At 40.0% G+C, this 16,246-nt stretch overlaps 1 protein-coding gene across 4 annotated transcripts in view; it reads right to left on the bottom strand.

Annotated features, from left to right (window-relative positions):
* Nucleotides 1-16,246, bottom strand: part of ZNF385B (zinc finger protein 385B) — a 161,325-nt gene that overhangs the window by 47,572 nt on the left and 97,507 nt on the right. For 3 of the 4 annotated variants that reach the window (XM_086615481.1, XM_086615482.1, XM_086615480.1), the window contains one exon: nt 12,049-12,179. In XM_086615481.1, coding sequence (XP_086471607.1) covers nt 12,049-12,179 — 131 coding nt within the window. Of the gene's footprint in view, nt 1-12,048; nt 12,180-15,809; nt 15,832-16,246 lie in introns of those variants that run through there. The other variant, XM_086615483.1, reaches the window with a different exon arrangement.

Here is a 16,246-nt window from a genome sequence, read left to right as displayed (position 1 = left end):
TGTGTGTCAGCCTCTTCTCCCATGTAACAAGTGATAGGACAAGAAACAGCCTCAACTTGCAACCAGGGGTGGTTTAGATCAGATATTGGGAAAAATTTCTTCACTGAAAGAGTTATCAAGCACTGGAACAGCCTGCCCAGGGAAGAGTTTGAGTCACTATCCCTGGAGGTATTAAAAAGATGTGCAGATGTGGTGCTTAGGAACATAGTTTAGTGGTGGACTTGGTAGTGTTAGGTTAGTGGTTGGACTCAATGGTCTTAAGGGTCTTTGCCAACCTAAATGATTCTGTGATGTGCACAACTTCCTTCTCTTGTAGGAATGCCGTCAATGTTTCTTGTGTATTGGTCCTCCTTGACTAGAAGAGAGCATGTCCCCACAGAGATGTATTTCTGTACAGCCTACGGTGAGCCTGCAGTTCTCTAAACATCACCTCCCCACACCTCTATCCCTATGATCTTCACAACAGTTCAGGGTTTGAAAAAAATAGGCAGATGTAAATGATTGGTACCCAAGCCAGGGGAAGGCTTCTGTCAGGTTTCCAGCAGCTGATTCACACAGACTTGTGTGAATGTTTAATTAGAACACAAAGAATAATTGATTTACAGCATTATAAAGTTTTTTTACTATAATCCTGTGGTCTAACTGAGGGTTGCTTTAATCACATTTGCTGTTTAACAGGCTCTCTTAATGTACTTACACATAGCATGTTTGCATAGAGCATGAAATCTGGATCTCATTGAAATCAAACTCAAATGCACTCAAGTTGCAGGGAGTCCATGATTTTACTTTTTTTTTTTTTTCCCTTTTTAAATTCTGAGTAGATGCTTTTTGCCAAGTGCAGAAAGACATAGGCATCAACTAAGAAAGAATTCAGACCACAGGGACTAATATCTCCCTTCCCTTCCCCACAGTTCCCAAAATACAATAACAACACTGTACTCTGAGACAAATCTCTCTGAATGCAACTTCTCACTGTGATCATCTCTCTCCGTCTTGATCAATTTGGCAGCACACTGCAGCTTCCCGGAGGAAAACAGTGGCTGTGATAGCTCTGACCTCCACACACTGCTACTAGTCAGTGAAATCAGCCTGGAGGCATCTCAAAACAAAATAAAAATCTTGCTGTAATTCACTTGCTAACATGTCGGATACCACAGCTATCCAAGAGGTTGTTGAAATAACAGTAAGTACTTGAAAAATAAAAAAGGAAAGATACACATTTTCAGTTTACACTTCTACTTCATTTTTAGTACAAGAAAACTAAAAGGGGACCCAGAGCTAGGAACAACCTTTTATGCCTTAAAAGAGGTGAAATATTAATAAATTCAGCTTCTTTATTTTCCTTTTAGAGCTTAAGGTTCGGCTAATTTTATTTTTGTAAATTCCACATTATTTCTGTTAACAGAGTTGCAGGGCTGGAGTACTGGATTTGGGAGACCCATTTTATGTCTCTGGCCACTAGAAGTTAGGATCCTCTCCCTACTTTTTAATCTCCAGTCCTATGGCATAATGCAGAGCCACTTGGTGTGCTACTCTAAGTACAGCTTGCACGGAAAAATGAAATGAGGATGATTCTCTCTGCGTGCCTGTATTCACAGCCACACAGAATACTGCAAGCGATGTCTGCAGCAATTTACAGATTTGTTTTAGGCCAAAAGGAACCATTGTAACTGATTTCCAGAAAAATTCATGACACAATTTCATTCACTGGGGAGTTTCGGCCCATCCTGTTATGAAGTCCAATGATTTGTGGTCAACTAGAGCCTAAATTTTGGGAAAAAAAACTCAGCTTCATTTAAAAGTTTCCAACTAAGCTAATTTACATCAGAGGGGAAGCAATGCTTACCGCATCTATTATAAACCACTCGATTTAGTTGTGCTTCTCTATTAAAGGCCACCCTAATCTCAGATATCTTCTGAATATGTAGGCACTCGTACACTGCAATCAGATCGGCTCTTAACCTTCTCTTTGATAAACCAAATCAGTTCTCTAAGCCTCCCACTATAAAAACCTTCATTCATTTAGTAGGTTTTCTCTGACTCCTTTTCAGATTTTCAATATGCCACTGAAACATTCTAACTAAAAGTTAGAATATGCTCAAATATCTCGTTACCTACTTAATCACATCTTTTTTGTTTTGACAAGAAATGCATTAATCTTCTTGCCTCAGCATCAACTTGGGAAGCACAGTCCTAAATCTTTACTGACATGCCCATTTATTCCTCTTGTGTGCTAGCACAAATAATTTCACCATCACACGTCCTTCTCTATCTGAGGATGTGTTCTGACCCAGCCTGGGAGAGGGAACTGGCTGAAATATCACTAAACTGGGAATCTTATGTTGAAGCAGAGACAGCTTTGGTAGGGTTTCCACTTAAAAAGTTTGAATCGCAAGACTTTGTTGAACCAAACTCAGGAGTCCAAGGATGAATCCCAGCCTTCTCGGTAGAATTTTGTTTCTCTCAAATCAGTCCAAAATTGTGGTTTAGACCAACATAAGCAAAAGCAAAAACATTCTACACTGTACAACTGAAATAAAATCAGGGATTTTCTAATCTTTTGCTCTTTTGTCTTCCTCTGTCTTTGCACTTCTCTAGCTTAAACCAAGAAACTCTGCTATTAAAAAAAAAATTTAAAGATCAGGTAAATAACTCTAATCTCTCCCTACTCTTATCTTCTCCCCATATAATGGGATATGATTAAGATAAAAAAACAATTGAGAAAACACTTTTTATTTTTTTTTTTACTATTATTTTTTCAGTTTTGGCAATATTTCCTCTGCCCTTCCTTTTCTTCATCCATGGATATATTTATTGCATATTAAAAATAATCTCTAGTTTAGAGAACTGCTATTAGGAAAGGCTTAGAAAGAATGTTCTGAAAATTAAATACCACTGCTGTTTTAGAAATAGCCATGTAAAAGACTATTATAACTCAAAGAAAGAAGGAATTGGTAAGATACTATAGTGAAAAAAAAATCTGAATCTGGTTTCTTATAAGGCTTATTCTCAAATGAGTATATAAATGCATAAAAGGATTGTGTTTGCAATGTGAACACCAACAACAGATTTAACCCTTGTGGTACAAAATTTTCTGCTCCAGACAAGACTGAAGATTTTTGTAGGTGGAATAAAGAAACAGAAAGCTGCTGAAAATGTTTTGGGATAACAGAGAATTGCATCCCCAAGCAAATGAAGAACAAGGAAAAAAGCAAGTATCTGAAGTTTAATGCTTTTTTTTTTATATACTAAACTGAATCAGCTTTAAGTAATCAGCACCCAGATTACTCCTCTACCATAGTACAAGACTTTGTATCTGTAAGGTGATCTTTGAGGACCATGACAGACCAAACCTGAGAAAAAGAACCAAGTCAAGTACAAACCCAATGGTTAAACTAATACTCAAGGAATATGACAACTTCCCTTCCCTTTGTGGCTCTGCTGGCTCACAAGTTTAACTGTACGTAGTCACTTCACCTGAGTCTTATCTTATTCATTTGTCAAATGGGGATAAAAATATTTGCAACCTCACAAAAAGGCTGAATGGTCTAAATAGCACGTTTATAACTCTTCAAAATCATCTGATGAAAGATGCTATGTAACTTCTATTTATTATTAAGGCTGCAGTGATTTAGAACACTCTGCTGTGTTCAGATAAACAAAACACCACTACCAAAATCATCTTGCCTCCAGATCCAGAAAAAAAAATAAAAACATACTACAGTTTGAGACTTGCTGAAAATCAAACCAATAACAGCCCGAGAGCAAAGCTATTCTTACTACACTACCTATTACCATCTGACAATAAAATAATAATAAAAGGTAAAATAACACAAAGAATCAACTTTCTGTAGAATCCTGCCAAACAACTCAAGTCTAGGAGTTTGTTGTCAGAAAAGCAGCTTAGACAACACGTGAGCTAAACAAGATTCCTGATTTTTGCTTTCGTCTTTGAGATGATCCTCAGATATGACCCTTTTCTTCTTAAGAATCTGCTCTAAGTTTTGCTGACAGTTTTCTTGCTCCCAGCCTGCTCCAGAACACCAACAACACAAAGATGAATGGTACCCCATTAGGTAGCTTTGAATTTCCTCTACAGTTCTGAAATGTGCAAAGAGAGGTTAAGGACAAAGTCAGGGCCTTGATTTATTCTGCGAACAGGAAAGAATAAAGACAAAAGAAGCATAGTCTTCTGAAATTAATTAATATCTTTCACACACTGCAAAAAATAATTTCAAAAGAGGATAAATTATATGCATATATATACATTTGAGTATAAATGTATAAAATGGCTGAATATAAATGAGAAGCAAATCAGAACTGAGAATTGCATAAGTATGCTAGCTGACAGCTGTCATCTACTCTTCATAGTAAGTTAGGAATAATAGGCTTTCTTATTTTAAAAATCAATAATGATCTCTCTGGTTTGGGTTTGGTTTTTTTGATCAGTACCACACACTATACGAACAGCCTTTAAAATGCTTTTCATTAAAAAGTGCTGTATTTAGACACGAATTTTTAAAAGAACATTTAATTTCTAATTAAACCTGTCCTGATACTTGATGTAGTATCAAAGTCTGTGGGTGTTTTTTTTGGTTTGGTGGGGTTTTTTTTCTTTAAATCTAAGTAAATGAGACATAAAACAAGACAGAAACCTGTTTCTTCTAACATATACATAAGCAAGAAATGCGATCCTCTTTCCCTAGCGTTAACTTGGGGAAGCAGCTGAAGTTCATAGTATCTCTACTGTGAGAACAGAAGACCAGTTTGAGAGGCACAGATCTTCAAATCAGCCTTGCTGTGTTAGTTATAATGAGCTGGTCAGTGCTTCAAACCTGTGTATCATTGGTTTTCTGGTATGCTAAAGACAATTGTCATAAAATTGACTGTGTCTAGATTAGAAGACCTCTAGCTGTACCCACATTCAGAAAGAAAGAGTACAACAAGAATTCATTCTTAGCTACTTTCTTACAATTTATTAATTATTATTGCAGTAATTATTAGCTTCTCATGGAACACTGTGACAATGGTCTAAGAGAGGGTAGGAAAGTCAGCCACGTATAGCTGGGATGCTGCAAAAGCAGCCAGTCCTGTATCCATTAGACACATGGAGAATTAGATTTCTCTAAACGTACTCTAGAATTTTGCCTCGGACAAGACTTACAATCAGAAAGTAGCAAAACCTTTATCAGCACAGTGGTGCAACACATGTACCTTGTTTGTCTTAAACTACAATTTTGCGACTGCTTGCTTTGAGGGGAGAGATTTTTGTCACAGTCTATTTGCAAAACGTCCTTCAGTGGTCTAACCACCTGAGAAGAAAGCGATTCAATGAAGATAAAGGCTTCTTAGCTGTTCCCTATGCTGACCAGTAAAAGAAAGAAATAACTGTGGAAGCGTTGGAGAGACTAACTCCAAGCTTTCGCTAAAGACAGAGATGAAACACATAGCCAAGGAACAGATTTTCTGGAGGACTCAGCAAATGGTAGGATCTGTATTGCAGAAACTGTATTTCCTTCAAGAACTAGTTGATGACCTAATTACTTGTATGCGCAATAATGGATGTATTGCAGCAATTTAGGAACCTGTTTTCAAAAATCACACTGTGGACACCAAGCTCCTGTAAAGTGACAGGGAAAGGCTATTGGACCTGGTGACTCCTGTTTCTCACCAGTGCAGGTCAGTGAACTTTCCCCTTAAAGACAGGGTTTCCTGTCTGGTGCTGATCTGGGAGCTGAGAGGAGGAACCTCATCCATCCAACTCCCCAGAGAAAATACAAAGCAATAGGAAACTTTAAACAGTAGTTAATTTCTGAAGAGATTCTCCCTTGAACCCAATCTGTATTATTTTAGGTAAGATTATTTTTTTTCCTGAGAATAATATGTATCAAAGACTAGAAATAAGGCAGGAAAGTACTTATTTAGGCTCAGTGATTTAACAGAGAGTTGTGTTCTGAAGAGATTCCTCACAGGAACTAGGGAACCTGCATCTTTATGTTAAAATACACAAACTGTAAAAGCTGTCAGACATTGATTGACAACTCCCTGCTTTTGGCAGCAATTTACTTTCTTTTTCCCCCATATCTAACTCAGTGTATCCTACCAGGTGTTTGCTTCAAGCTCAATCTTTTTTGAAAGTTTCAGCTGAAATGGCTCAAGTATTTAATGAGAGAAATATATCACTTTAAATAAGCATTTTTCAGGATGTTCAAAGGCTGAGAAGAGCTTTTCCAAAAACTGCTGCCACAGTTGAAAGAGGTCTCTGCTGGTTTGCATCAAAGTCATAGAAAGACAAGGAGGAATTCCTGGCTTGGTACAAAAAGCCTAAGGACACAAAGAAAAGGGACTGCAGGAAACTGAAAAGAGGAAGACATGGAGGGTAAAGGGGCTCTGCAGCCAGGTGCTGTGAGAGGAGAGAGTCCGAGAAGAAAGCAAAGACTAGCCACAGAGCAGGGGTCTGTCCTGCTGGAATTTGGGTTTTATTATGTGGTTCCTGAACCTCTGTTTTCCTCTCCTGTAAGTATCTGAGAAAACACCTATTATTCTCTTTTATTCCCCTTATAAAAGATAACAGGCTGATTTCTGGTGTTGCAATTTGAATGATTCTGGCTGACTCAGAAAACATGAACTATTACATCCACTATAACTAAAAGTGAAATAGGAATGTTTTTAAGTGCTCAACAAAGGAGTAGAAGGCAAACCTGAAGTGCCTTTTGTGGCTGCATGACTATAAAACAGGGTGTAAAACATCTGTAAGAAAAAAACACCAATCTTGCCATTTCTCAGTTAAAAAAATCGCCAACAAGAAACCTCAAACAAAATATCCAGCTACCCCACAAAACACCTCTCCTTCCAAGTTAACTGCTTAAATTTCCTTTCTGTGCTGTTAATGAGTGTAAAGTATAGCTCTCACAAAACTTCATCTGCTCTCTGGAGTAGAGTGTTTCAGAGGGAGAGGAGCAGAGCAGGTCAAGTCCAAAAGGGGAAAGCAGAGCACATGGACAGGCTACTTAGATAAAGAGGACAGCAGATAACGAGTTGGCAACATCCAGTTGGCTGTATCTGTAATTTGCTCCTCCTGAGCTCCACAGCACACTTTGGCATCTCAGCAGGGTGTTAAGTGGCTGATTCCAGACCCTGCTAAGGAAAGAGAAAGCTCCCGAGTGGTGGGGCTGTGCCAAATGCAGAAGAGGCACTTGGCACAGCAAGGCGAGGGACACCAGCGATCCAAGTGCCCGGCGCTCTTATCTGCAGACCTCTGCTGCTGCCTTGGCTGACTGCTGAGCCTTTCAAAAGAGAACTAGAGAGGCAGCACATAAAAGTGACAAACATAATTGCAAATGCAGAAGAGGAAAGTGCAAATTAGTCCCTTCCAGTAGCTGTCCTGGGGGTAGGCCGGCGATACTTAGTCCAGGAAGGGCCAATGCTGGAGAAGAGATGAAGATTTCTGACTAGGTTAGTAGTCAGCTCCTCTTTCCCTTCCTGTAGCCCATTCCAGCTGGCTCACCTTCACTGGCAGATGTAAAATACTTCTGGTCCACTTCACTCTAATATAAAGAATCAGCATAAACCTACTTGAAGAGAAACAGACACTGAAGCAGTAACTGGTCCACATTAACCCGCGTGTCCTCTAAAGTATGAAGGTATGAACCAGCATTCAGAAACCAATTATGGAAGTATTTAGATGGAAAATATTTCACTAATGTGAAAGCTACAAGAGATGCTATAATCTTTGATTACCCCTGAGGCCATAACAAACTCAGAAGGAAGCATATGAATTGCTGATTATTTTCTATGATGATAGAATCTGAGAAATTGCTGATACTGCTTTTATGCAGACTGACATGTTCCTGGCTGTATCACTTTTACTGAATTTGAATCCTGTAGTGCTGCTCTCATTTCAGGACAAGGCAGAATGTGTTGAAGTTCTGAGATTTTTTTTTTTCCTGGGGAGCATACATCCTTTATAGGGAGATGCAGACAGTCATCATTAAGTTTGCCTTGCAAGATAAATCCTGGTTTTCAGCCACTTTAACACATGCATCATGATAACCTTCCATGATGTGACCACAAAGCATTCTTTTTTCATCCAGTATGCAAGATGGATGACATGAGACAAAAAATTAGGGAGGTATAGAGAAAGAATGGTACAAAAGGTGAAGCTGTGTGGTGGAAGCCAGCAAGTGTAAAATTCAAGATTATATTATAACAAATGCACAATGGGGAGCACAGTAATCTTAACATTGACTTCCGCACTTGAATTTGAAGTCTTACAGATCTTTAAATGTAGTCAATATGCAAGATGTTACATGTTAAAGAATCATGAGAGTCATTTTAGCATGCTAAAAAAGAGCTCTGCTTAACAATACCTTTTTGTACACATCCATTCCAAACTGGAGGGACTAATTTGGGAGGTTCCTCTAAGGCTGTCTCTCATTCTGCTGTAAACAAGAATATTTTAAGTAATACCAGCTGAGAATTTGATCCCAAGCTATGCATTTCAGACAGAGTAGTATGAGTAACTGAGCAAGAGCTTTTAGAACTTGATGCCAGGACAAACATGATGTCACCTTTGGATCCGCTGCTGCAGCACTTCTGAGAGAGGGTTTGTCCTTGTGTGCAGCAAGTCAGGTTCAGACTGTGACAGTCTGATTATGCTTGTCCTGTTCTGACAAATCTATTTGCTGGTGCTGTGAAAAGACCAGGAAAGAAGAGAGCACCTATCCTGCAACACCTCTCTGCTTCGAAGCCTTCATTCTGCCCTTAGAAGACCCCTTTCTGGTTGATCTGTTAAAACAAAAAGGCACTCTTACTGCGGAATAAAGGCATGTATCCAAGGAGTTAGTGCAATCATCCCCTAATTATTTTTTCCTATATAATAAGCAAGTCCTAAGGAACAAAGACAAATTTAATTGGGACATGAACTGATAAGTACTAGATGTACGTCCACAGTATTTTTAGAACTATTAATGTTTTTAGGAGAAACAGAAGGGAGGCATTTTAAACTAAATCACACAATTCTATCACGAATTCTTTTAAAATTATTAAAAAAAAAAAATCTGAGTCTGCTCAGTGCTTCATTTGAAAGTACCCCATGTGGAGAGAAGCAAATGATCAGAACACTTTCACAAATGAAATGGGAACACTGATGTTTCATCTGGAGCATCACAGATGTTTTCAGAATTGAAAACTGTCAAAGTTAAATATATAAGAAAGGATTTACCCCAGATTTTAAATATATTTCCATAAATAAGAGAAGTTTTTTTTGAAACACTGTAGGGGGTGTTATTTTAGACATGATTGTAGTTAATATATTTTACCTTGTTTTTCTTGTCCTGGTAGTTATGGTATCAAGCTCCAAAGTAGAAACTTTTCTTTTTTCAGGCCACTGAAATCAAGTTAGAAATTATTTCCTGGCAAGGTTTAGAAAAATGTTTCTATAGCTGACTGCTATTGAAAATGAACAGGTGGATTCAAAGAAGTTTTCTCTCGAGACCACATTTCTTTTTGCCATCATCAGTGAGCACATGCAAGCATGAACAGTGGTCCTGGCACGTGCTGCAGGGTCCCCTCAGTCCTACTGAAGGCAAAGAGATTGAGTGCTGCACACTAGAGCTTTCACTGTCTACAGTCCTTGACATGTCCTCTTGTCAGTGAACTGCATAGATTACCTGATTGATCCATAAGGCAAATGATGGCTTTTTTGTGGGAAAGAGAAAAAAAGCTCTTCTAATGTTCCATTCCTGCACAAGATGAAAAATTATGGCACTTTGGATGATGCATACGTTATGGGTCAACTGGATTTAGCTTCTACTCGCTCAAAATTATCTTCTGGAAAAAGGCTTTTTACAAACTTTTACATACTCTTCCCATCACTTTACAGTGAAAAAGGAAAAGATTATATATACACAAACACAGAAACCTACATTTGCAAAGGTTGTGCTAACTTAGAAAGAAAAGAAGTGCACGACAGCTGGTGTCCACTGTGCCTGTCAGTAGATAACCATGAATGATTTAGCTTTCCAATGAGCTTTAAAGTCCATTGAAAAGACCGTCAGGGAAAATCAATACCTGCAAGATAAATGGCAAAGTCTGTGAATTAGAAATAGAGTAGTGCTGAACCACTGTTCCTCAAAAAAGAGAGTTTAAACATGCAGTGTCTGTGGTGCATAGCAGCACGATTTTATATAATTATCAAGAATTCCAAGGGAGGAAGTAGACACTGAGTCGACAATATTTGTCGATTACCCCAGGCCTCTTTTTATTTAATAAAACTGATAGAAGTTCGGAGAGGAATGACAGGTGTGAAGGATAAACACTCCGGGAATTAGGCAAACAGAATGTAACCCAGACAAACGTAAGCTAGTGTACATAGGCAAAAACAGTCTAAATATCCAAATTAATCTGTCTCTAGAGGCTACTGCAACTCAGAAATTCAATAATACCACCAGTAAGCAAATAATGTTGGTTTACTCTATGACTACAGCATCCCTAAAGAAAAGGTTCTCCATTTCTTTACGTGCAGTTCTCCGAAAAATCTCGTGTATAAAACCAGTGCAACTGGAAAGCAGACAAATCAGTAACAAATAAAATTCTCGAATGTATTAGAGAGAGGATGGAAAATGAATATGAATTGCACCATGCTTAGAAGATGAGAACGACGCACTGCTTTCTTAAAATTGTATTGAGTTCTGGTCCTGCACTTTAAACACATCTGGATTTTTTTTTTTTTAATCTTTTATCTCTTTGTACAAACGCACATCCTCCTCCCCAATCTATAAACACGCACATCCCCACATCTGCCTCAAACGCACAATTTCCACATACGTGTTTTGCAATGAACTCGTAGCATTTGCTATTGTTTGTAACATGCACTGGGCAGCTGACATTCGAAAGAAGCTGGCTGATATGTTACCTCATAACCACCCCACAGCACCGTGTGCCGTAGCACAAGGCCTGTCAGCACGATGTATTTGCAAGTCATGAAGAGAAAAAAGTCCTCTTGCTGTTTTAACTTCAGACGGAAGGCGAGCTTGCGAAAGGAAACTCTTGGCAGCGGTTCAGCCGATCACTGTCTGGCGATGGTGACACTGCTTTTCCCTTTCCACCCCCCCCACAATTACGGTGACAAGCGCGATGCCGCACAGTTCAGGCAGCGGTCACGTACAAACAGATCATACTCGCTGACTTGGCAGAAATGACCCAGAGCAGTTTCCTTCCTATTGCTATTAGCTTACTATTTGCCGACTCGTTCCATGCTGAATTACCTCCACACATGGAAACCTGAGTGGCAACATGCAAAATATCGGTTTTGGTGTACTCGATGCATGTAAGACAATAATTAATTAAACAAACGATAAAGTGCAATAGCAAAAGAGCGTTTTGATAACATTCAGAACCATTTTATGAGCTGTTAAAGAAGCGAGACTACCGAAGGGAGTATTTTTGTTATTGCTGCTCTGATAAACATGGAGAGCTACAGAAGCATCGAACATTATTTTAGCAATAATATTTTTTTTTTTCAAAAACCTAACATACTTAACCGTAAACTAAAAGTACCAGGTTCACATTTTTCACATTGGCCAGCTGCACAATTTTAGACTTCATTGTCATTATACAGAATTAAGAAGATCCTCCAGTTGCTTCACTGGCTGTAATAGACTTAGCCTGATTCACATCAGTGGATGATCTAGGTCTTACCTGCCATACCTGTTTTCCCATGAGCTTTTGCTTTTTCCTTTTTTACAGTACATGGAAATGCACATGATGATTCTATCACTTACCAAGTTTCTATTGTGGGTTGTTTTTTTTTTTCAGTATGCAAACACCACCCCAACAGACCAATTACAAAAGGATCGGCCCCATTCACAGTGGGAAGGCTTGGTACCACGTCCAGCACAAGGGAACAGCGACCACTACAGCAGAGACAAAAAGGGTTCTCTAGAATTGTGTCAGCCATGCACTGTTTCAAGGCAACTTCAATACTGGATATTAGAACTGGCTTAGAAAGCACACACTGAAGCTAAATGTGGAAACACCTTTACTTACTGTGTTAAAATTTGGGAAGAATCCAACAGCAGAGCTGCTGTCCACAGGGAAGGACACAAAGGGTTTGATATCCAGGGAAGGCTGCATCATCAAGGTAGGTGTGCGCACAAGGGTGGGAAGTGTAGTAGTGCCTGCCAAGAGCAAACAAAACCAGGAATTCATAGTATTCTCCTTTCCACATCACACACAGTATAGCTGACATAACTGCCAAGAAAAAAAATAATACAGGGAGGTAATAAAGTGGCTCTGTAGGAGTTAATATCATTACAAGAAACCTATTTCCACACACGACAGATGAGGCAGAGCACTTCCCTATGGCCATGGATACCCAGATGCTGAAGAGAAAACATATGGTATATAAATCACACTGGCAGGTAGAATAAATCCTTTCTAAAGCTGAAAAATTCTTCTGTGCCAAAAAGGCCAGGATAGGCACCCATGAAAGTCAGATGCTTTTGCAATTCATGCTTGCCCATTAGATCAGCTAGCACAGACAATACATGCAAGCTGAAATCCAGAGGTTTGTTTCCAAACAGTGAACTGCGTGTTTATTTGTTCCTCTTCTGACAGTAACTATCAGGTGCTGCACAAATACCATTTCACCTGACATTTAAAAAAATGCCTTCTGTTTTACAGTGCCAGGCAAATATTAGAAAACTGCCAACAGCTAAATAATCAGCTAGCACATAAATGAACACAATTCTTTACACGCAATGCAAACTAGCATTTTCTTAATTGGAGCCCAGATTTTTCTCTCCAAACAAGAGCTTTCCAGAAATCTACATGCTGAAATTCTTTCAGCATACACTTGAGAATCATTCCCCAGCAAGACCCTGAAGGCATGAGAAGGCACAGATGTCCAAATATTCATTTTTAACTAGCTATCTGCCCTATTCACACCATGGTGTGCATAGTACACAGCTTCCAGCTAGGCCTGTGGGAGTATTTTTTTTTCCTGAAATCATACAAAACAGATTTCAAATAAAATTTCCCCCATTGAAATAAAAAAATGAAAAAAAAAAAAAGATAAATCTCAGTTTCTCCTTCCCAGGTTGAATAAATAATTCAACACTGACTGGAGAAGGCACTGGAACACAAGTGTCCCGCACCTCTAAGGGAGAGTGAGTCACACTGTACCTCTCCTGCCTCTGCCAGAATTTCTCCATAATTACCTCCTTCTCCCACTCATTGGTGGCCAGCACATCAGCTGGGAGCATAACAGTCCTCTTAGGAGTTTCTCTGGTCTGAAGCAGAGCTGACACAATACCTAAGCTTTTTCTCATAGAATTCATCCGAGCTTTTTAAACTCAGTCAGGCGGGGGAGTGCAGGGAAGAGAAAAGTAAACAAGCCATTTTCCCTTTCTTCTCTCATAAAATCAAATAATTTGCGTCTACTTGCAAGATGCCAGGTAGCCCATGTGGGTTGCCTGGGTACCAGTCTTCCTTAAGGGAAGGGTCCCTTTCCCCCTGTTAAGGACATGTAAAATGGAAGGATTAGAAATTTTCCTCCTTTTCATCTCATCATCCTGCCTCCACAAACACAATTTCAAACCCATCTTACGGTATCCAAGAGGAAAACTGAGTTCAGAAGCCAGATGGGGCTGCATGGATTTTTTGGACGACCAAACACTTACAACTTGCTGGAGCTCAAATTTCGTAGACGATGGAGAGACAATCATTTTGATCACAGGTGCAGCACAGTAAACATTATATCATGGTCTAGCAGATGAATAGCAGGCTATAATCTATTCTCTGTTTCTTATCTAGGAAGAATGTGATGACTGCACAAAGATGGGTCATTGACAACTTTGGAGAGAGAACTGTTGAACACCATCCTAACCAAACTGCACAACTTGAAAGGAAAAATATGCTTGACACAGTTTCCCAGAATATTTTCCCCCTTCTCCTAGCCCAATACTTTCATAAATGTAAGGTTTGTTTCTGCATAAGCCCGTGAAACTCATTGACAGTTGTGCTTAATTAACTGTTAGTCAAAGCTTATTCAAGTGGAGTCACACACGTCAAAAAGCTAAAGGCTAACATGCTTATAGTTTCTTTTTCATATCCATAATGAAAAAAAAAAATGCATTCATAGGAAAGCAGTGTGTCAGAGGATTTATCCAAAGGAAAAATCTGCAATGGCAAAAATGATGATTATTTCTACTAGCTAGTTCTGAAACAGTAGATTTACATAATTTGGATTTCAGAGTTGTATTCAAACAGCAGCAATGTTGTATTCAATTACCTAAAGCCCATAAAGTGCCATCATCAATCTAACTTCGAGTTTCTCTTTGAAGTTCATAAGCAATTAAAGATCCATGAAGTTAAAAAAGACCTGTCCTCTCTTTACATATGCATACTTCAATGAAGCTATGGTTACCTATTTTAACTAAATTTTACAGAAAAAAATATAACAAAATAGAGACATTTAAAATCAGAGTTAAGCTAAGATTCTGATGCTGTCTTTAACCAAGGTATAGAAAGCAATCGGCATAAAAGTTTTAAAAATCAAGAAACTATTAACAAAGAAGATTGCATTGTTTGCAATCTTCTTTGTACTCCTTGGCTCAGTACAGATCATTTCACATGCCAAAGACATTTGAAATCTGCCTGCAGTTTTGTAGTCCATGGTGTTTTTGCTGCCAGAGTAGTATATGACCAGTAGACTAGGGTACATTAGGAGTCCCTGCAGAATAGAAAACATACACACCTACCAGAATGATTAGTGGAGGAATTAATAATAAGAAATTTGTTTACTTCTGTTCACTAGTTTACTACTTCAACTATTGCCAGTCAAATGCTAGTGACCTTGTTTGACTGAAGTCTGATTTTCAGACCGACCTTTGAAAGCCTTCAGAAGAATGATCAGCTAAAGGTGACCTAAACTACAGCAGAAGAACTTCAGGACAAAAATCTTCAAATCAAACAGAAAAGGGCACAGTTTTATCATAGAATCATTGAATGGTTAGGGCTGGAAGGGACCTTCAAAGGTCATCTAGTCCAACCCCCCTGCAAGGAACAGGGATATCTCCAACTAGATCAGGTTGCTCAGGGCCTCATCCAACCGGGCCTTGAACGTCTCCAGGGATGGAGCATCCACCACCTCTCTGGGCAACCTGTTCCAGTGTTCTACCACTCTCATGGTAAAAAATTTTTTCCTAATATCCAACCTGAATCTACCTCCCTCTATTTTAAAACCATTACCCCTTGTCCTATCACAACAGGCCCTCCTGAACAGCCTCTCCCCATCTTTCCTGTAGGCCCCCTTGAGGTACTGGAAGACCGCTATAAGGTCACCCCGGAGCCTCCTCTTCTCCAGGCTGAACAGCCCCAACTCTTTCAGCCTGTCCTCATAGGAAAGGTGCTCCAGCTCTCTTATCATCTTCGTGGCCCTCCTCTGGACCCTCTCCAACTGGTCTATGTCCTTCTTATGTTGGGGGCTCCAGAACTGGACGCAGTACTCCAGGTTAGGTCTCACGAGGGCAGAGTAGAGGGGAAGAATCACCTCTCTCGACCTGCTGGCCACGCTCCTCTTGATGCAGCCCAGGATGCGGTTGGCCTTCTGGGCCGCAAGAGCACATTGCCGGCTCATATTGAGCTTCTCGTCCACCAGTACTCCCAAGTCCTTCTCCTCAGGGCTGCTCTCGATCCATTCACCACCCAGTCTGTATTTGTGCCTGGGATTGCCACGACCCAGATGTAGGACCTTGCATTTGGCCTGGTTAAACTTCATGAGGTTGACACGGGCCCACCTCTCCAGCCTGTCGAGGTCCCTCTGGATGGCATCCCTCCCTTCTAGTGTGTCGACAGCACCACACAGCTTGGTGTCATCAGCAAACTTGCTGAGGGTGCACTCCATGCCACTGTCCACGTCACCGACAAAGATGTTGAAGACGGCCGGGCCCAACACGGACCCCTGAGGGACGCCACTCGTGACCGGTCTCCACTTGGACATCGAGCCGTTGACCACTACTCTCTGAGTGCGGCCATTGAGCCAATTCCTTATCCACCGAGTGGTCCATCCATCAAACCCATGCCTCTCTAGTTTAGAGAGAAGAATGTCGTGCGGGACAGTGTCAAAAGCTTTGCACAAGTCCAGGTAGATGATATCCATTTGTCGACCCTTGTCCACCGATGCTGTCACCCCATCATAAAAGGCCACCAAGCTGGTCAGGCACGATCTGCCTTTGGTGAAGCC

Source organism: Tauraco erythrolophus, chromosome 8 (assembly GCF_009769465.1).
Source record: "Tauraco erythrolophus isolate bTauEry1 chromosome 8, bTauEry1.pri, whole genome shotgun sequence".
In the NCBI taxonomy this organism is placed as follows: Eukaryota; Metazoa; Chordata; class Aves; order Musophagiformes; family Musophagidae; genus Tauraco; species Tauraco erythrolophus.
This window is presented reverse-complemented; position numbering and strand designations above follow the sequence as displayed.